This window comes from Atractosteus spatula, chromosome 7, assembly GCF_055471065.1.
Source record: "Atractosteus spatula isolate fAtrSpa1 chromosome 7, fAtrSpa1.hap1, whole genome shotgun sequence".
Lineage (NCBI taxonomy): Eukaryota > Metazoa > Chordata > Actinopteri > Semionotiformes > Lepisosteidae > Atractosteus > Atractosteus spatula.
Genome location: NC_142712.1, coordinates 37010568 through 37032308, shown reverse-complemented (window position 1 = coordinate 37032308; position 21741 = coordinate 37010568). Strand labels below are relative to the sequence as shown.

Genomic DNA, 21741 nt, shown 5'->3' with positions numbered 1-21741 from the left:
TCTCCCATCCAGGTACTAACCAGGCTCACACCTGCTGAGCTTCAGTGGGTGGCCAGTTGTGATTTGAAGGGTGATAAAGTGGCTGGCAAAATGTCAGAAACGGCAAAAAAGAGGAACAAAAGAGAGAAAAGTTTAATTTCTTGGCCCTTTAAAATCAAGGAATTACAAAGATGTACAGTAAGCCATTAAAATAGATGAAACCTGAAGAGAGCATGCTGGAAGCTAAAAAAATAAGCTGAATAAATACTGAACTCCAGTAAGCGTTACCCATGCCCACATCTTGCGATCACTTGCAATGTCTACTGTTAGTCTACTGCTTGCCATTAGACTGAATGTGCTGTTAGTTGCAGTGCATGTGTGCATCAGTGCGCATGCCTGCCTATGCAATAGGCACTGAGATCTCCCCAGGGCAAGGTCGGGTTCTGGGCAGCAAGCTTCATTAATGAAGATTGACAAGTGAGTGCACCGATCCCCCAGGTCATACGCAGCTCCATCTCTTCAGACCTGCTCCACCCTGGCACTGTTTGGAGATCGCCAGGGGGCTTGGAACTAGATGTCAGCCAATACAGTCCTAGAAGCTGCCTATCTGGAAAAGTGCGGAATCAGCTCGTTTTGTGTGCACTGCTGTCAGCAGGTCACAGCAAAAAAAAAAACACGGTCACAGTTGAAAGATTATGATTAATTTACACTGATACAGGATTGAGAGTTTAAATATTGTTAAATACGTCATGAGTACACATTTACTTAACACTATGACAATATTAATTCAGCAGGAAATGACGTGCCTCTTTACAATTTATAATTACTTGGGAATGGTTGTCAATTGCAAAAAAGTGTTACGGAATAAAATACACTTAGAGAAACCTGACACTAGATTGCTTCTTTATACTTTTACAATGTTTTACATTCTGAATAAATTATATATCAGTTTCTATGCTGAAATATTAATACACAGAGAGCAGGGGGCTCCTTTTATACATATGCACTGTCAAACAAAAACACAGATCTGCACAAGAATTTCTAACAAAGCAAGGACATATGTTAATATTCTCTGCTAGAACAGCATTGAGCTGAGTTTTGGGCTTGATTGTTTCTAACAGATTTACAACTGTGGATGCTTATCACTATGCCCCTTTTTAGAATGTTAACAGTTTTTAACAGGAATACGTGAGTCATTTAAGGGATTTAAGGCACCATGAGGTAAAGCTGCCAAATGCTTAACCAAGTTAAAGAGGGAAAATGACTTGTCACTGTATTGGCACTCTACGGATAATCTTGGAAATTAGTCCATCCCACCAAGGGAGAGACATTCTGTTTTAAACAGCACTCTCTTCCTCTCATGCTTCTAGCTATCACTGCTCTGCTATAATAGACCAGGAGGTGTAAGCTTGGAGAGCTACAGTACTGCTAGTCTTCATTATTGAGGCCGTCGACATCAGAGAAATGGTGGCTTTTAGCACAAATGAAGCCTCACACAATAACAATGCCACTAGGTGGCAGTGTTTCAATTTCAGCTCTGTAATTCCTGCAGGTATAGGCTAGGGTACAAATTATTCAGACACCTAAAGACTCCTTCAGTCAAAAGTTGAATGTACAGATTGTAATGAAGCCAACTGGTTCTAGCTTGTTATATGAAATGGGAGGTTTTGGTTTGCAAGTTCAACAAAAATAAAAGTTAGATTTGGTTCCTCATACCCTCCTTGCAATGAGAAGCATGTTCAGAGAAACATTTTTGATTGAAAATGATACATTCTATAGCTGGAAGTGCTTAAAAATAAAATAAGGCAAAACACATAAATAGAAAAGGAAAAATAAATAATTTGGTAATCTAAAGGCATAGAGAGAGATTTTTTTCAAGAAATCTTTTTAACCACTTCCTCTAGTCCCCACAACTGTACAGTGTGTCACCCTGGGCTAAAGAACCTATGCTCAAGAGCTATGGAGCACACACTGTCCATACTGCACCAGGCTGACATCTCAAATGTACTGATAGCAGATGGTTGCTCCCCAGACACCTCCTGGGATTTGCCGCTGTAGAAGTGCAGGTTTCAGGTTTGCCACAGGCAGAAAGCAGTTTCCGTGTACCTACCCAGATACCACGTATGGGGTTTAAATGAAAAACAACAACACAGCAAAACATACATGTGCTTGATGCTCTGTGGTACTGAGGCAAGGAAACAAAACCGACTGCGGCGAGAACTGGAGACTTGGCTCGCAAGATGTATAAATGTCCCTGTGCGATCTCATGAGAGTCAAGACCGGTAAATGGCAACCAAAAAAGAGAATAATTCTGCTATTCAATTATACCCAAATCCAAAATTTTAATTTGGAAGAAAAATAATTAATAAAAAAAAACATCGAAAACGGGTCAGGACAGCTTTGCCTAATTACAGAGAGCTGTCTGCAGGTTAATCTAGGCCTTCTGCCTGTCTTGTTTGCACAAGACTCCTGTAATTAATTCTGTCCTATTTGGGGTTTTCATGCTGCAAAGTGCCCAGGGGAAACTTGTCCATGAAAGAAAGAAGAATTACCATTACAGATAGTTTCCTAATTGTATCACAGTGCAATTAGGGTGTTCACTGAGAATTGGCACTGGCAGCTGCACTGAGCTAGGGGCAGTGGAGGAGGGGAGGATCTCAGGAGACTCAGGACACTCACAGCTGGTGGACGCTGCAGTTGTAGAATTTGAACTCGGTGCTGGTCAACATCTGGCCCGTCTCTCGGGAATTCAAGCGCAGCTCAACTCCAAACCAGTCTGAAAGAAGGCACGAAAGAATAAACTGCACTGCTAAAAGCATGGATGCCAAAACACAGACCAGATTTGAGTGCATTCACCTGGGATAAAAGAGCAGCCATTTTCATCAAACGATACCTTTCAGTTCATGGGCTCCAAATGACTCTTTAGAAATGCATAACAGCTAAGCTATTAATAACAATTGTGAATTAATGGCGCATTTAAATATGAGAACAACCCTACTTGTGTTAATATGTAATTAATCATTCAAAAGAGGTCAATTTCTACCAGGTTACCGACACGCTGCTGAGATACTGTATGACAAAGTGAAAAGAATGTACACATTGAATTTGCAAACCACTTGACTAAAGAGCTATCGTAAGAAAACACCTGTATGCTTGAAGGACAATGAAAGACAGGACAATGGCGCAGAACAACAAGTCTGGGAGCATGAGGTCTTGAGGCCCAGCTCTCTCTGGGGCTATCACTACTGTCCAGCTGGAAGTGTGGTGTGTACCTCAGGAGCCTCATGTGGCACAGAAAGCCCAGAAACTTGACACTCTCCCAATCCCAGGCCTACCATTTGCTAGATATGTGAAAGAATGAAGAATTGTGGCATCATTTTACACCGGGAGTGAATCAGAAACAACCATATACTGTAATAAGCTTCTCTGTTTCTGCAACTGTCATCTCTGAGCTGCCCATTTGCTTATTCACTTGTCCCAAAGAAAGCGACTGAGAACAGCATACTTTGGCAATGCGTCTGTTGTTGATCAGATATTCACATAGAATTATGAGAACATGTGTCCAGATAAGCTTGTATATCCATTCTTCATTCTTGCTGTAAACTGCTGTTTACTACAATATTAAGACAGATAATCCCTTGGGTGAATTCAGCTGCCCGTCGTAAATCGCTCTGTAATCTAGTATTTCTTTAGGCAGCCCAATTGTCTGCTGCTTTTCCAATGATCTTCGTGTAAGCTGTGGTATCGTACCTCTGCGTATTCGGGAGACACTGTAACGCTTTGTCTCCGCACTTTGTTACTGTAATCGAAGCATGTGAATGTCTCCAGCTATCTCACTGCAGCACTGTTCGCTGATGCACTATATAGGCCGTGACACTGTTTGTTCAGATGAATTTAGTTACGCTTCCGTGCATTGTCGCTGTGAGCTGTGGTTCGTGACAGTGTTTGATCAGACAGGCCTCTGATGTCATGCTCTGCAGACTCTTCTCAGACTGCCTCTGTCTCTCTGGGAGAGGCTGGCCGCTCTCCTGCACCAGTAGTAAAGCTGAATTCGAGCAATCCTGCGCTCCGGGGTTATGGTTAGGAATGCTGCTGTGGACAAATGGTCAAGACTATACCTTTTACTGTGATAAAAGCTCTGTCTGTGCAATGCAGAAGGAACCCACTTTATCTTTACAAATTACAGCAAGAGTTACTAATAATAAAATAGTTCCTCATAGAGCACTTTTCACCCCATTGAGTCCAGGAGTGATTTACTACATGTACAGGAGAGGACCCACTTTGCCCACCAGTGACATACAGCCCACCTGGGTGATGTACTGTATGGTAGGTATTCTGCGCCAGCAATCCTACTTCACAACAGATTAGTTGGCCTCACCACCTAAATTAAGGGGGAATTTAGGTAGGCCAGACTGTGCAGCCCAGTGGAATTTACCTAGACCACCAGGGTTAACACCCTTACTTTCGTTATCATTGTGGGATCTTTAATGCCCAAGTTGTCACAATATCAATTTCAGGTCTCATCCGAAGGACAGGTCCTCTTTTTTTGCGTTGTTGTGTTATCTAGAACAATTGCTAAAAAAAGAGGGGGGTGGGCAAGTGGAGGCTGTAAACTTTAAATGTACAGTACTTCCGGCAGGTGCCAACCTGGCTAGCAATGCCTACACACTGCCAGTGTGAGCACACTGATCTTTTGTGCTCTGACATGTGCATGAAAAGCAGCTTGTAAACAAGTATGTCTTGTCGAACAGTTGTTTGTCTTGCTGTGCTGTTCCCTGCGGGTTCTAGAATCCTCCTGCTCTCAGTAAATTTACATTAGCAACAATTCAGGATATATTTTGGTTCAGAAACAAAAATGTGTCTCACTGAGCTGAGCAAAGAGAAGAGAAAAAGGGTGACTCTTTTGTAATCACATTTTGTGATGTGACTCTTTGCCTGCTCAGGCCTGTGGGGTTGGTCAGTGTGATTGAATAGCTGTTTTCCTGGCTATAGTAGGAAGGCAGCAGTAGTCTTGCCTAGTTCAATCAGAGTCCTGCCCATAGCCACCCCCAAGGGAATTTAGAACTGCTTCTTTCCATCTCCATCCCTGGGTTCCTGAAGAGCTGTCCAGCTGTCCAGTTCAGAGCACTATAGGCCCTGAGGCCTAACACACACCACACTGTATCCCAGACACTCACGTCAGGGGAAACAGTACAGGTTTATTTTGTGAAAGTACGTAGTGTAGATCGTATTTCCATTTTTTTATCAAGTAGGCAACTAAGTACAACCGCCACTGATTTCAGCCAGTCTCACAGGACCAGAGAGAAAGAGCTGAGGATTACAAAACACAATGCACTGACATTTCCCAGGGTGCCCCAGCAGCTGGTGAGCACTAATCGCACTGCCAACAACAGCTGTGGCTTTGAGATGATTTTTTGTGTAGAATTAACTTTCCTTTCCTTCACCTTCCCAAACATACTTTCAGAACAAATTTAGCCTATTTCTCTCCAGTGTGGTACAGGTACATCTGTTCCAGCTGGTTGAGAAACCTCTCATTATATGTTTTGGTTTTTCCTTATCTTTCCAGCCTTGTCTCGGTTGTCTCCCAGTTTGAGTTTTTGCTCCATCTAATGGGAAATTCATTTTTTGCCTTGTTTGTGCTATGATTTTAATATGATTTCACTGTACACTGCTATATTGTTCCAAGAGTAAAGCTTGGTGTACAGCAGTGAGTATTTCTCAGACACCTCAACAGTGCTACAGTTTCCAGGTACAACCACTACCACAGTATATCCACATATACAGTATAGGGTGGCATGGTGGTGCAGTGGTTAGCATTGCTACCTTGCAGCGCTGGGCTCCTACTGTAGTTTCAATTTATGGTGTTTGTGCATGTTTAAGTTCATATCATTAACTCATTACCTGACTGTTGATTGAAGAATAACTTTAATGTATGTTTCTGCTCATTAATTGATTAGTGACATAAAGCCTCTGTCACATTAAATGTGTCTGTAAAACCTAATGAAGGCTTTTATGTGCCGAAACATGAATGCAGTTTAATGAATTGCAATAGAGTTTCGTGTGTGCATCCTGTTTTTTTAACAATTCTCACAAGTGACCATCTTAGAAAGAGGCTTTTTTGGGCTCCTCTCCCCCTCACCTTCTCACATCGCCTGCCCTGGTGAGCCACACTTTTCCCTATTATAACCTGGAAAGACTAGAATATGGGCTGCTAATACAGTCAGCAGGCTTGGAGCAGAAAAGGCAATTAAACTTAATAAGTGTCAGCTCAGCTCTCGGCATGCACACTGCACTGGCTGGGCCAAGGGCTGCCTGTGCTCATTAGGACACAAGCATGTGAAAAGGCTTTTCTTTCTTTTTCCAGGCAGGGCCGAGACTGCAGGAACATGTGACCCCAGCGCAACTGTTCTCACAGAAAACATTTCCTCGGAAAAGTGCCATACAGGGTGTACAGATCCAGGAGGCCTATAAATACGTTCAGTAAAGAAGACTGTTTTTCACATGTTGCAGGCAGGCTGTGCCATCTGGGTGAAACTGACAAAAAAAGACAATTAACTGGTACTAATGCAATAAAAGTCAGAGAAAGATGTCAGGTTGTGTGCTCCATAAATACCAGCAAGCACCGTCAAGCCCTGATTATCAAGGCTTCACCTGGAACATCTGTGCTAGCCCTTCGGAAAGCTTACCAGAGTACATTTGCAAGGTCATTTAAACATTTACCATGATTTTATTTTGCATCTTTCACCAATATAAATAATTTTTTATTACATATTCTGATTATAATCTATTATGCCTCTATGTTGTCACTGTCTAATTTAATGCACTTGACAATATCATGATCATATTAACATTGACTGTTGAGAGTCATGGTGTTGGTTAGATACGGAAGATCACAATAAAAACACGGTCACATTTAAAAGGAGAAAACAAGCAGAAAAGGACAAAATTTAGTCTGACAAGAGCTCTGGAGACAGTTTCGCCATCGTGGGCAACCTTACCTTGGTCAGTGGGTATGAGGGGGACATCTTTGGAAGAAGGCGACACACATAATATTTCATTTCCGATGACTTGACCTTCGACCTCCGTCAGGTTCCCAAAAGAGCAGGTGATGCCAGCTGAGAGATCAGGGACATCACTCACCCTCACAACCAGCTACAGGGAAGGCAGGGAGATGAAAGAAAGAGAAAATGATGCATTCTGGGGCCACTGTGTCACTTTTTACAGCTGACACCGTGAGAGGGCTTTGGTTTCCTAAAGGTGAATAAGGCCATGTTTGTCTGCAAGGCCTGGAGTTATGAGCTTCTTGCTGTCTTGCAGCCTACGCAGAACAGTAACTAACAGCAGATTAAGACATCAAAGAATTTCAAAGATGTCCAATGCTGATGTGTGATTGACGACAAGAGAGATTTTAATTGGAAAAACAACACCAGAATAGTGACAGATAGGACAAGATCTTTGCTAATCATGCTTATTTGGTTTTATGTCAGTCACTCAACCAGGAATATTCGAGACAAATCCTAACCCTAACCCCTGGTCATACTGGGCAATCTGAAGTACACAGTCAAACCTACCTGTTTGTCTTCAGAAACTGGGAATGGGCTTGGGAATTCAGTGAAATGCAATCCCTGCAATCATGGGAAGGGCAAACACCCTCCACAGAGACAGGCAGCCATAATTGGAAATAAGAACCAGGGCCCTGAGCTATGAGGCAGAGGCTCTAACTTCCATTGAATGCACAGCAGCATAGCAGAAACATACTTTTCCTGATCAAAAAAGGAAATTCTATCAAGAGCATGAGCCTTTAGAATACCGGTACAGCTTCACACTGTAAGGCACCATTATTCCTATAAATATATTCCACAAATAAGAGTGTTTAATACATTTTCTAGCCAAGTGAAGTAGCCTGGGTAATTATCACTGTGGCATTTCAGAGCCCTGTTCTGTTACAACTATTTTTATTGCAGTATGTGATGTTTCCCTTTGTTTTATCCGCCTTGCCTGAATGCTATAAGGGCCTGATGACAAGGAAACATGCTTTTTAAAAGCTGCCATCTTACACTAGCACGCCTTTATCAAAAGCTTTTCCATTTTTTTATGTTTTGTAATGTATTTTAAAAGTCTTTTAGTTGTAAAAATCACATCAATCTACTGTACATTCTTTTCCTCCAAGTTCTTCTGACTTCATGGCATGCTCCTAACCCTCTTGTGCATGACAGCAATTAGCTTTCACTCTATCCTTGCCTCATTCCAGACAAAAAAAAACTCTGGAAAGAAAGGGAAGCACATCTTCTCCGTTTGCTGCTGGATGAGAATGTGTTGGGCTATAGAGCTCCAATACCACGGATATTGAAACTGACAATTTACAAAAGAACTTAGGTGTTTGATTTATATATATAATTTATATGTTTAGAAAAGAATGCTTAATTAACAATATTAATAAAATGGCGGAATTTGTTTTGTGATTTTCAGGATTTCCCCACCATGACAGTGGTATGGCTTGTTGTCATGGTGATGTTTCCTCTACTTTGGTGTGGAGGGAGAATACAAGTGACCCTGTTGTTGTGTCATATTCATCTGTTATGATAAACTAACACGCTTCAGCTTTTACATGCTGGACAGTAGCACCATGCTGTTTCTTCGATTCACAGTCTTTAATCAAGCAGAGATGTGCGCTTGAGACCCTTCTCCTTGAATGTAGTCATAAGATCCTCATTACTCTATCCTATGACACCCCTGCCTGTCTTGGCTCAATGCTTCCAATGCAAAACAAAACATAATAAGTAATTCAAATAGGTAGCTGCATCAACATGCGTAGGCTGCAAAGGAACAGGTAAAGGTTGATGAAAGGATAGACAAGACAAAGTCTGAACAAGGCTCTAAATCCGAAACGTTGTGTCTCTTTTCTTTTAATTTCAGCATGGGATAAACCTTTATCTGTTCCTTTGCATAAAAAGTAATACGTTTGTCACACACAGTTTTACATTCTTACACTAGTTTACAATTACCACTAAATCCAAATGTCTAAAAACCATGCAGCAAAATTTTGGTTTGGTTGATGATCACAGGATGTGGTGGAAGTAAGAGGAACAAGTCTGGAGTCTGTAGATCTCAAACTCAGTTCCTGAATGGCCTTCCAGATTTTAGTTTTTGATTCCATCCAAGCTCTCTGGTACATAACTGGTCTAATTATTTACTAATTCATTATACTTCTGTTTAAAGGTGTTTTATAGGTAGCTGTACCTTTAATCAAGTAAATGTTTTGAGCAATGAACCCAATAAGAACTTAAGAAAAATCCTATACATGTCTAACTAAGTAAATAATTAGGTTAATCGATCAATTGACTATTGAGGTTGGGGAAAAAAAGCAGACGGCCCTCAAGTAAGTGAACATGAGACCTCTGTTGTGGACTCTCCTGCATTCCATTTAGTATAGGCAGGAAACAGAGAGCACAGGTCCAGTACTGTAGTCCAGGAGGCTGGAGCTTGGGATATGTCATTAACTAACTGACAAGCGGTTTCCACTAGAGGTGAGGCACAGCAGGCCAACAGCTGGGTGTTGAAGTGGGCTGGGGAAGAAAGTACTTGCCATATACATATTAGAAAAAGAAAATCCCCCCAAAAAAGAAGCCTGTGTAGACCCACGTGTTCTTAAATATTTCTGAAAGTGCTAGGGCAGACAGAAGACAGAAGTCCAAGTTCTCTAACCACTAACATTTCTGTTTGCAAGCACCCTGCCTGCGAGCTTGCCCATGAGTGTGTTTTTCTTTTTCATGGCACATAAAATGGAGACACAACTAAGTCCATCAAAGTCATTTCACACCCAGTGCAGAAGGGGATAACAGCCCCGCAGGAGGTCTTCTTGCAGGGAGAGTTTCTGAAAGGCTGGTGAATCTTCCCATTTTAACACCTATTGTACTCATCCCCTGCCCTTCCCTCGTCACAGTGTTGACACTAATGCTCTGTGATCTTGTGCTGCTCTGCGTACAACATACATGTCACACCACAGCACTCTGCCAACAAACAAAATTTTCACCGTACAATATGATAGTGACCATCGACCATCTGCATCTGTAAAGGTAATCTGGACTAATATCTTTCAGTAGTACCAGGATAACAAAAAGTGCGAAAATGTTGACAAATGTCCATCTCGGAATGCCCCATTACCAACGTGCAATACTACTCAAAGTTTTCTGTAACACTTTACTTAAATTAGACTAAAACAGAATCAGAACTCCATTATAAAACTACACGGTATGATAAAACAGTATGCATAAACCTTTACAATAATTTATGCAAATTGCATTACAGCCTCACAAATGTTTTTAAAGGTTTTTAACAAAATGCATTTTCAGCTGAACGCTAAGATCAGAACTCCAGGTAGCGAGAAAACAGATGATGGCAGACATCATGGAGGATTTAAGCACTGACCAGAAAATTCTGGGTCACTATCAGAAGTCCTGGTATACACAGTAATGTATATATAAACTGTCATTTTGTTATATGATTTCAGTGTGTATTTTTAACATTTTTCAGTTTTCATGAAGGAGTTATGATGGTTTTTTAAGTCTTATTCAAGTAAGGTTTTTTTCTTACTAACTGCACAATGACCGCATGGTGAGGCAGGAGGAAGCTCAGACTGCCAGTCTGGTCTGGCAGCGCAGAGTGAAAACTAGGGACAGAAGTAGACTGCACTTCTTCATTTCATGACACTACCACACACAAAAAATGAAAGCGATTTCTTTAGGAAATCCTATTCTCAAGTCATTTCAGAGTGTAAAGACTGAAAATGGCTGTGGAGCTGGAGAAAAGACAGGAAAATTACACCTTTTCGAAATTCCGATGATGGAAAACGATTACCCTGGCTGAGGTAAAGAAACAGGAGATGCGACTGTGTGATAGAGATAAGCAGCCGGAGGAGGAGGAAAGAGACAAAGTGACAGAGGACGAGGAATGATCTTCTCCGAGTTGAAAAATGGAAAACACAGAAATAAATAATAAAAATGAAAACATGGTGGTCTAAAGAGGGAGAGAAGAGGCGATGAGAGAGAGCCCTCACAAGACCACAGTGCAACTGAGTGTTAGTGGGGCCTTACCGGCACGCTGTGCTCAGAGACGGCAATGCTGTCGGGGTGCACTGTGACTTTTACACACTGGCTGATGGTGGCGGCAAAGCGAAAGGGTTCTTCAGCACGTTCACAGCGATCTTTCCGGGAGCACCTGGGGAAAAGACAGGAGAGGGAATGATCACCAGCACGTCGTTCGTCGATTCCTCAACAGCTCACAACAGGATTATTGACACATCACACCCGTGATACTGAATTATTGGCTATTATTGCACAGATTATTTGGAAAAGTCTGCTTTTATCGGAGTCTGGAACATGAAGGATAAGAAGTATGGATGAAAGCATTACTGCCCATACGTACCCCCTCTCATTATACCCCCCTGCTATAACATCCTTCTTAATACTACATAATGGCAGCTAGTCTAATTGGGCTCCAATTATGATTAAAATCCTTTAGCAAAATCTCAGCTATAGCCGCGTCCCCTGACAGTGCTCCGTGCCTCCATGGGAGGCTCCGAAATGAATGGGTTGGTGCTCCCCAGCTGCGAGGCAGCAGGGATATTGATTTGGCACTCCACCCTCTCTCTCGTTATCTGCCATGGAGATCCTTCTGCCTCTGATCCCTGCCGCTGACTTGTGCACAATTAAACTGTCAGAGCCTCATAAGAGGAGCTCGCTATACATAAGCATCCCTCCTGAACCACCAGCGGAGAGGAGACCAGGGCGTATGCTTCAAGCCTCCTCCAGAAGAAGAAATGCCTTTGTTGACCGTGCACCTTTCACACCAGGGGAGGGGACAGAGAATGTAAACTACACATGCATAGGCACGGATATTTATGAACCCATCACAGGCCGTGTGCTATAAAATCCATCTTCAAAGCGATGTTTTCCAGTCTATAGGTATCCCTATACTAAGCAGAGATTTTAAATTGATGAAATTGAAATTAAGAATTCTGCATTTCCCATAAGGATGATTTAATGCACAAAGTAAGTTCGAAGCTTTTTTGATGGGTTAAAACTGACAGCTCTAAATCCTTTTCATTGCTTTTAACACAGTATTTAAAAAATACTTTTTTTCCACCCTCAAGAAGGAAAGACGGCCTGTTCCAAATCACTGATGACACAAAATCATCTGCAGTTTCCACACTCTTTGCATGCAGCCTCTAGACTGCGTCTGTCTTACTGGCTTCTCTTCAAGGCCTGCCTTAGTTAAAGTGGATGCTGCAGATCCCAGAGGTTTCTGAGTTAGCAGGTTGTCAGTCATGGTCTTTCAACTGGCCCTTTTTGTGCTCCAAGCCCTTGGTTTACAGCTATGGCCTTCAGTGTGCTCTCTTGGGTGGGGAAGGGGGTCAAGCCATTATGCCTTTCCCAAAGGAGTAAAGACTGCCCTTCCCCCCACCCCTGTCAATCTCACACCTCGAGCGTGTATTCATCCTGGACTTGAGGCCAGTTTACTGTCCTCTCTGGCCCTGTATCCAATTATCCAGATGGTGAGGAGCTGTCCTCCACTAAGTGGGGGCCTTTAAACTCTGAAGGGCAGTTAAATATTTCCTCTAAAGCCATTTAACCCCTGGCCTACTTCACTCCATCCCAGAGCCTTTGCCCAGGCCGTGCAAGAGAGCGCACTGTGGACTCCCGAGCCTTTCTGACACACACATCCCCTCCTGAGAACATAAAAGGCTTCTAGCCAAACACATCTCAAATATTTATAGGGGATATACAGCAATAACCTGCAATGCCAACAGCCCAGGGTAAATGTTACATTACATTGCAATAATAAAACACATGCAGGTTTCCTAAAGAAGTACAGTAGCCTGAAAACTGAAAACAAAAAGGTTTCTTTCCGAAGAAAGAGACCATTTGGGCTATCTCTTGTTACACCCCCAAAATAAGCAAAACTCCATGTTTTGGAGTTTTTTTCCCCACCCGTTCCCATTTAATAAGAGTATAAGAAGGGCTACAAATGAGATCATGTGGCCCCATTCTGGTTGTTAGTAGCTAATAACCCACAGTCCACGTGTAAGAACCTGTGCTCGCCATTGATTCAACGTACTGAATACACCGTAAAGACTGAAGAAATGTCACTCCTTTTTTAGTTTGCTGTACATCCTGTACTTGTCAGTCTGCCCTGAGCTGACGGGAGGAATTTCACCCCAGTAATTGTCGCTGCATTGCCGACCCCTGGGTCCTGTGCCACTGACTTCTTTTCAACCTCCACACAGATAAGCAATTATGCTGTCGGAAAGCAGGATCCTAATTCCAGCCCATTTCAGAAACGACGCTCGTGCGGTGAATGGTGCAGACTGCACTTGACTGGGACACTGCTGAGAGACAGCCCAGGAAAACGTTTGCCTAATTCACGTCGGGATCACCCCTGGGGCTTCCTCTTATTCAAGCCGGGGCTAAATTAGTGTGCAAAAAGCCTGCTGATTGCAGCTCGAACATGGAGCAATCACTTTTTTAGGGGATCTTAAGTCTTCGTGCCATTTTCCCAAATTGCAGGGCGCGCCCGTGCACTTTCCCCATTGTTTGCAGGCAGGCGCAGAACACTGCCATCGGATCTGGATCTGCTTATGAAAGGACACAGTTCAGAACAACAGAGGCAAACGGGCAGAGAGGGAAACATCCCTGTGCATTTAACGCCGCTTAACACAGATCAGCAAATTACCGCTGCCTGTTACTTTCTGTCATTCCGCAGCAATCGCATGCAAATCGTCTTGTCAAGCGACCCTACATTTCAATTTGCTCGCCTGTTTCAATAAATCTAGATGTATTTAAATAAATATTGGATTTATCCAGCCTGGCCAGAACAGAGGCTCTCCATTACAAACGTCAGTCAGATTCCTAAATAACCCTGTGCTGGGTCTTCAAATATATGCCAAGCTATGTTGGCCCAAATATCAACTAATAGCTTTTTTTTACACTGCATGATTCAGTATTTCAAATGATTTACTGAGGGCTGTTTCCTGAAAAGTGCATGAGCATTTATTCAAATGTGATGCGTGGGGGAATGAGGCACAGCTTTGATTGAACAGCAATGGTTTGTGTTGGGAAAAAAAACCCAACTACTGGCACTAATCTCAGTTCAGTTAACAACAGCTCCAAGAAACATGGTTTGTCTTCTTTTTTTTTACCAGCAATGTAGAATCCTGTCCTTATACATTTTTAAAACCAATCTCAGGTAATTCTCATTATGTTAACTGTCTTAATGTGCCATTTGACACCATTTCATACTGTATGTGAATCTTAAACCTTCATGTGAGAAATTTGTTTCAAAATGAGAGGATGATGGGGATCCTAATGTGGCAGTAGCAGTAAACTGCTTGTAGGCTGTGCAGGTTATACTTAATGGTCCGGATGTTACTAGTTCAAGGCTGGGTCACGCCACTAGGTGACTGTAACTGGGATTTCTAAAATTGATTAATCGGCCAGGGCCCTTGTGGCTGATTTATCAATGTAATTGTAATTGCTTACTCCTGTAACTGGGTGGGCAACAACAGAGAGAGAGAAGCTGCTATTTGAGTTGGCTCAAACTCACCTTTTAAGTGGTGTGGAGCCTGAAGTGTGTTAAATGATGAATGGCACTGCAGGTGGAAATGTTGGAGGAGCATGGTCATGTCTCTTTCTTTCCCAGGCAGATCACAGCTGCAGCTGTATGAAACTGCTTGTCTTCAGTATACAGCAAACTGGGAATGCATCCATGGCAAACCAATACCTCTACTGGGCAGTACAGTGCCAACTGCTTGGTTTGTGCTTTTTTTTTTGTAGGGGAACCCACCTATTTCCAACAATCCAAAAACCCTGTTATCAGTAATAACTAAATACGACTGGGCAACAGATTAGATCTCTCAACTGCCGAAGCCATAACAACAGCTTTTAAATCAGGAACTATATCATTTTGTTGTTGGATGCAATGTAAAAAACATACTTACACCTGCAATTCTCCTCCTGTAGCAGTCCATTAAAATCCAATAATGTTTCCCGCTCACCTGTGTCACTCCCCAGAAATCTCATGCTGAACTAATAATTCAGCATGGGGTGACAATATAAAACAAAAAAAATAGTGTGTAAAAAGAAAAGTAAAATCAAACCAAAATGCGTAGTCTTTATATTAATCCCAGTTTATTTTTATTCCGAATCTGGGGTTGGATTTGATATGTTTTTCAGGAAATGTCTTCCAAAATAGCTGATAAATGCAGCCTGCATATTTTCTTTTTCCAGCATTCAAGAAAGAGGTAACAAACAAACTTTACAAATCCCCAATTCATGAGAGTCTCTGCCTGCTACCCAATAGTGAGAATAAGTTGAATAGACTTCTGTCAGCCTGTAATATTAACTTGAGCAGCCAGGGTGATAACTGTAAGACACGTTTAATTCTCTCTAACACTACCGGAAAGAAGTAGATAAAAACTACTAAGAACTTCCATCTCATTTCCTGAGACAAAGATAAATGAAGCACCTGGTGCATTTCTTAGTCTGACCACAGAGTGGCAGTGTTTGTTACTCAGAAGAGAGGAGAATGTAACAGTTTTTCATAATTCTGACTAGAACAGGATTTACCAAGAACAGGGAGCAATATATCACACACCACAAGCTCCTTTCTGCTGCCCGTGGCTGGTTCTGTGAAGTCCTGGTGGTATGTTCACAAAGCATGGCACCACGGAGTGTTCACTGATTTTTACTGCATGGCATGCATGGCACCACATGGACAGCAGATCACAGGATATTATATTACAGGCACAAAGATTCAGGAGAGACTGTAGACTTGACCATGTTAGCAAAAATATAGACTATACATGTTTATATGGGGTAGTTTAAAATGAGATTATAGAGGAGTTTAAGAGCTTAGAAGGCTTTGTTAAAACAGAAGCCAGGTCAGCAGACCTATCGCATCTCTTCTCTCACAGACACTCTCCTCAGGCTGTTAACTAGCTGTCATGAAGTAGTCTCAGCCATCAGAGCATTCAGTTGAAAATGCTACACAATATCCTACAGAATTCACTTCTGGATGCTGTCCCAGACTGCTTCCCTCTCTCTCTGTAACTGAAACCGGTGCGGTGGTTGCTGCAGTCTGTAGAATACATAATAATAAAACTAAAATTTGTCATTGGACTGCTGAGAACTAATTTTATTTTATTTTGTGGTGAGTTTAACAGCAGTTTTCTAATTTTATTGCTTATCTCGCCTCTGTTCCTGCAGGTGTTTTTGCCAGCAAATCAGGGCGCTCTTTTCAGTGGCCTGATTAAAGTTTACTGTATTTTGAAGTATTACTAGTTCATGTGAAAAGACAGAGTAACATACCTTGTGTATGACGAATCAGAAATCATATAATATAATGGCTAGTGTCTTCTTGGCTTACAAGCTGCTTTTGACATGTGGCTTCAGTTAAAAGGTGTTAGTTTTGAGTCCAATGGCAAAGGAAAAAAAAAGACATAAGCAGGAGTCCGGCACAAGCACAGTTTTCACTGATTCAACAACCACTGCAAGCTCTAGAGAAGGCCATGACTGACAACTTCAAACTGGCGAGTAAGCAGGACAAGGAAAACTGCAAATACAGTAAAAGCTTCACTGAACTTTGATTTACATGGACTAGGGACTCTGGGTATCCTCAGCTATGGTGTGTCCTATGTTGTGAAGGTTTATCTCAATGCAGCCCTATACCATTCCTTCTTCTCCAGCATCTAGAGGATGAACACCATTAACCTGGAGACATGGGAGCCACACAAGCCCTAGTGTTAAGAACTGCTGCCCGTTTTCAGTTTTAAACACACTTCCACATTATATTTTTGGTGTCCTCTGGTTCATGTTTCTCTGGTGATTCTGAAGAAGTCTGCTGGGCTGATTTAGTCAGTGCCTTTGAGGAATATGAATACTCAAACCCAGTCCCTTTGTATTGTAGTTTTCTCTGTTAAAGTCTGGTATTTTAAAAAGGTCCAGTTCTTTTAGCATAAGACATTCCTTTAAGCCAAAAAAATGTATCTGATGGCCCTTTTTCAGAGCTGATTCCAGAGCAGCAGTATGTTTCTTTCTATCTTCGTATCTTGGTAAAAATTGTACAAACAATGATTTACATGATGTACACAAAATACAAATATTTGAGAGGGGAGCTGTGTCATTGTGTTTTGCCCGCAAAAGGAAGGACTAAAGGTGAATTCCACACTGAAAGGCAGAAAGAAGAAATGCAATGTGTGGTCTTTTCAACAGCCCAAACTTTGTGTTTCTTCTCTCTATTTTCCAGAAAGCAATCAATATGTACTTGTCCCTAAATGAAAATATGCACACAGTATACGACCCTATATCACGTATGGGCACAAAATAGACTCCCTTCTTTGGAAAAGGGTACCCTGAAACTACTGCTGTAAATAATATCACTTATTATTACACATTCAGCCTTCATTATGATTGGGAAACATACAGTATGTGAACTATAGAGCAAACAGTATTTCTATAGCCTTTCAGCATGGTCTCTTCAACACTGCCGCTTTATAGACAAACCCACGAATTTGGGAAATCTAGCACCTGGAGGAAGCAGCTCAATACTGCAGACATGTGTGGGCTACAGTGGTGTGAAGGAGCTGGAGACAGCTTAACAGGATTCTTCTAATAAGGAGCTAAATTGGTTTAATAATAAGAGGCTTACGAGTAATGCAATAACTGGATCAAAACCTGACCCGTCTCAGATCTATAGCATGAATTAAACAATGCTGAGGAATTGCTCTACTGAAGATCTACCTTCTTTCTTTCTGCAATTTGAAAATGTATGGGGGGATTTAAAAAAATGTAGAATTATCCAGTTTACATAACGGAACATGTAAAGAATTATACATACATCGTAACAAAAATGATTGATTTTATTAAACAATACCTTGCACACTTCTATGTGTGGTCATTAATCTGTTAGAACTCAATCAGACGAAGTGAAACTCTTCTTTGCACTGTTTTGTAGAGAGGGTTTAAATTTTGTACATGTTGATGACGCCAGATCCCCAGTGGACCACTGACGTCACCCTGTCCTGCTGTTTCAATGCACACGTTATCAGTAGGTGGAACCCCTGAGGCCTGTGTAAGCTTGCTCAGTGTTACTGCCCTAATGCTCTTGCTTATATGCTAATGACTGCTGTCACATTAGGACATGTGGGTATATGAGTATTGTCAATATGGGCCACAGAGAACAAACTCCCAAATGGATTTGTACTCAAAAAACCCATCAGTGAATGTACACCACTCCACCCTGTCTGAAATATAATGCATGCTATTGTCTACATTTTCTACTGATAACTCAGAGGCTTTATATTTGACAGCAAAGTAGCCTTAAATGGAGTGCAGATGTTTGTCAAAGGGGTAAAGAAAAGAGATGCTGACAAATGATTCTCTTAAGTTCATCTGCACATTTCTTTAAAATACCTCCCAAGTGAGATTGGCAAATGTAATCCTGAAGGGTAATAGGATCACTTAAGAAGGACTGCCAGCAGAATGGACAAATTATTTCACTGCATTTAAACTAATTACATTGATTTGTTGATGTAGTTGTGACTAAGAAATTGGCTGCTCTTTAAATGTCGCTTTGCTCTATTTCCTCTTGAACCGAGAGATCTAATAACCCTATACAGTGAGTGAAAAGAGGCTTCTTATTTTTAATTTCAGATTTTTTTTTATTTACACTACAGTATTATGTTTTACTTTTTAAAAGAATTCACAAGAACACTGCCCAAACCTGCTCAAAACTCCTAAGTATTTCATATCAAGAAAATATTTTTTTCCTAAGGATGGAAGCCTAAAGCATGACTCATACCTTACAGGTACCTGAGACCATCTGATATTCCTACACATTTCAATATACACAGTACCTGGAGGCAATGTTGTACAGTACAGTACAAATTACTTTGCAACTCCAAACATTTGCTGGACTGATAGCTCCTTAGGGTTATGTTCTTCAAAAGTACAGTATATATTAGATTTTTAGTATGTATTAGATGCAGTCTGTTATATATTTTTTTCTTCAAAACCTATTTTCCCCATATTAAAAATCAAATTGCAAATGAAAGCAAAGCGTGACCTACTCCTACATCAGACTCTTTTCTCACTCCAGTCAGCTGGCAAAGCTGAATTACCAACCCCCCAACAGTTTCTACGTCTTTGCTGTGGAACAGTAGGGCAGGCCTCAAATTCAGCTAATTTTCAGGGAATTTCTCTTCTTTTTTACACTTTAACAACAAAGCATTCTACAAGACAGAGTTTTTTTTTTCATTCAAACCCAGCCCTAATTAATTAATTGGTCTTTTTGTTATTTGGCCATTCCTTGATGTTTCACTTTACTTAGAGCCTTATGATTTTTAAATTTACTCTCCTCTTGAATCAAGGGTGTCTTTTCAATCACAGACTGTCAGGATGAAAACTTTAAATGTAATAAATACATCTCGCAATAAAAGTATTCAAACCTAAGAAATTGGATCTTACAGAAAAACCGAGAGACTTGGAGACAGAAACCCCTGTTTGAAGATACCACAGACTTTGCAGTTTATCTTTATAAACCTGATAGGAACCTTTTTGAAAACTAACTGGAGACCATTATACAGTTTTCATCTTTAGGATTTAACCTCCACCATATAATTTGGAAAAAAGATGCTGTATCTATCCTGACAACACTGGCAATAGCCTAAGAAGGAGACTTGCATTGCAGTATAATTTCCTGTGGCACAGCAGTACAGACTCTATGCCAGTGTGATTTAAGTACACTTACAATATAGTTCTTTTGAACCACAATCAAACCAGAGACTGCCTTTGTTTGACTAAGTATGTGGCATCAAGGAGTGCTTTCTCCCTGTCTTGAGGCTTTCACTAAATGAATGCCAGCTGCTGGTAATTAAAGGAGTTTAAAATCACGCAGTCCTGAAAAGGAAAGACACTACATCTCCAAACTATCCGTCAATTCTGATCGCTGAGAATGTCTAATAAGCTGTCATGTTACTAATTACCCACCTTGCGCGAAACGTTTCAATTGCACTCCAACAAAAAAGGTTGTTTAGGGAAAAAAAAAATCTCAATCATGTTTCTCGGCAAGAGATGGTGATCAAAGATGTTGTGTTTATGTGTGGCAACTGAACCATCTCAAGTGTCTGTGGATGTTGATTCTGCAAAGAATAAGTCTTAATAAGAAGGGCCCCGACTGCTTTTGAGAAAATGAGCAAACAGAAAAAAAGAAAAGAAAATCATATCATTAAGTCATCATTGATATGGGTAGCATACTCCTGTAGCATTCTAAAATACAGACTGCAGCTGTTCTGAACACAATCTCCAGAGCACTTCGGCACAAGATGCAGAACAGCATGGGTGCAGAAGCTTAGTGAAGGTGTTCTAAGTAAAGGTGTCAGGATACTGGACAGTGTTCTTACAGATTTAAATGTGAGCATGTGATTTTTAAACTCCAACCTTACTTTACCTCTTGAGTGTAAACACAACAAAAGATTTCATTCAAAACAATTAATTTCATATATGCAGTTTGATACATGACTGTACACAATACCAAAGCCAGTTGCTGCTGCTGAAATGCCAGAGATTCCCTGCCAGGGGGCGCTCTGTCTCTTAGTGCTCACTGTGTTTTGATCCTGTTCGAGAGTGTCACGGAGAGCACAGTGAGGGAGTCCTGCTCTTATTGCTGTGATAGTGCTACGTTATTCTAATAACTGCCACTTCACACAGACAGAAGACACTTCTCCCAGACGAAACCTGTCTTATGTTCTGCACAGTTCTTGATCTAGACAGAGTCCTGTGTTGCTCAGTCCTGCTTTCTGCTCTAGAGCTCTGCTCATGTTGCATTACAGTTAATAGGAGACAACACACCCTGTCTCCATTCTAGGCATGGTGTGTAATTAAGCAACAGTACTGTGCCCTCAACATATCTTTATTTTTAGGTGTAGAGTTTTATTCTCTTATTCTTTATCACCTCAAGGCACTTTACAGTCATGCTAATCTGAGATATTTAGGATGGTCACCTCTTCCACGATTAGTTCACAGCCAAAATCTAGGCCATCTTTCCCAGCTGCTAATCTCATGACCTGGATATGGTGAAAGGTGCTTCTTTGCAACAGAGCTCACAAAGGGGTGTCGAATCCTGGTCCTGGATGGACAGTGTGTCTTCAGGGTTTTATTCCAACTCAGCTCATAATTAGATAATCCAGGTGGCAACTGGCTTAAATGGACCATTTTAACAGCTTCTCCCAGCCTTTCAGGCACTGCTGCTTCAAAGACACCATGGAAACCTGCAGAGTCACTAGCCTTCCAGGTCCAGGACTGGACACTCCTGGTCTAGATGAAAAGCTAGGTATGTAGTCACTCTAAAGACAGTCCTAAAGCCACAGCAGCTCATGAGGCCAGAGCTCTTCCTGGGGTCTGCAGCATTGAGGGGAGCACAGGACTCTCCCACAGATGGGACACGTCCATCATAGGGATCAGCCCCCAGCAGTACTGGTTCTCATTCATACAGCTGGATGGACTGGAGCCACTGGGGTAAAGGACCTTGCTCAGGGGTATGCCAGCAGTGTCTGTAGAAGGGACTCCACCCCACAACCTGTCAGTTATGAAACCAAGGGCTTCCACTACGCTATGCAACCCCAACACAGTGAAGAAGTCACAAGCAAAAAGTAAATCCAGACCAACTCATTTCACTGCCAACCAAAACAGCTCCTAGAATATTCTGACC

At 41.6% G+C, this 21741-nt stretch overlaps 1 protein-coding gene across 1 annotated transcript in view; it reads right to left on the bottom strand.

The window, feature by feature from the left end:
* The window catches only part of plxna2 (plexin A2), a 226167-nt gene that overhangs the window by 83329 nt on the left and 121097 nt on the right, over positions 1-21741 (bottom strand). Inside the window, exons 6-8 of the mRNA XM_088919992.1 lie at positions 11073-11196; positions 6978-7131; positions 2659-2755 (exon numbers count right to left, since the gene is read on the bottom strand). Of these exons, the coding sequence (XP_088776118.1) occupies positions 2659-2755; positions 6978-7131; positions 11073-11196 (375 nt within the window). The remainder of the gene's footprint in view (positions 1-2658; positions 2756-6977; positions 7132-11072; positions 11197-21741) is intronic.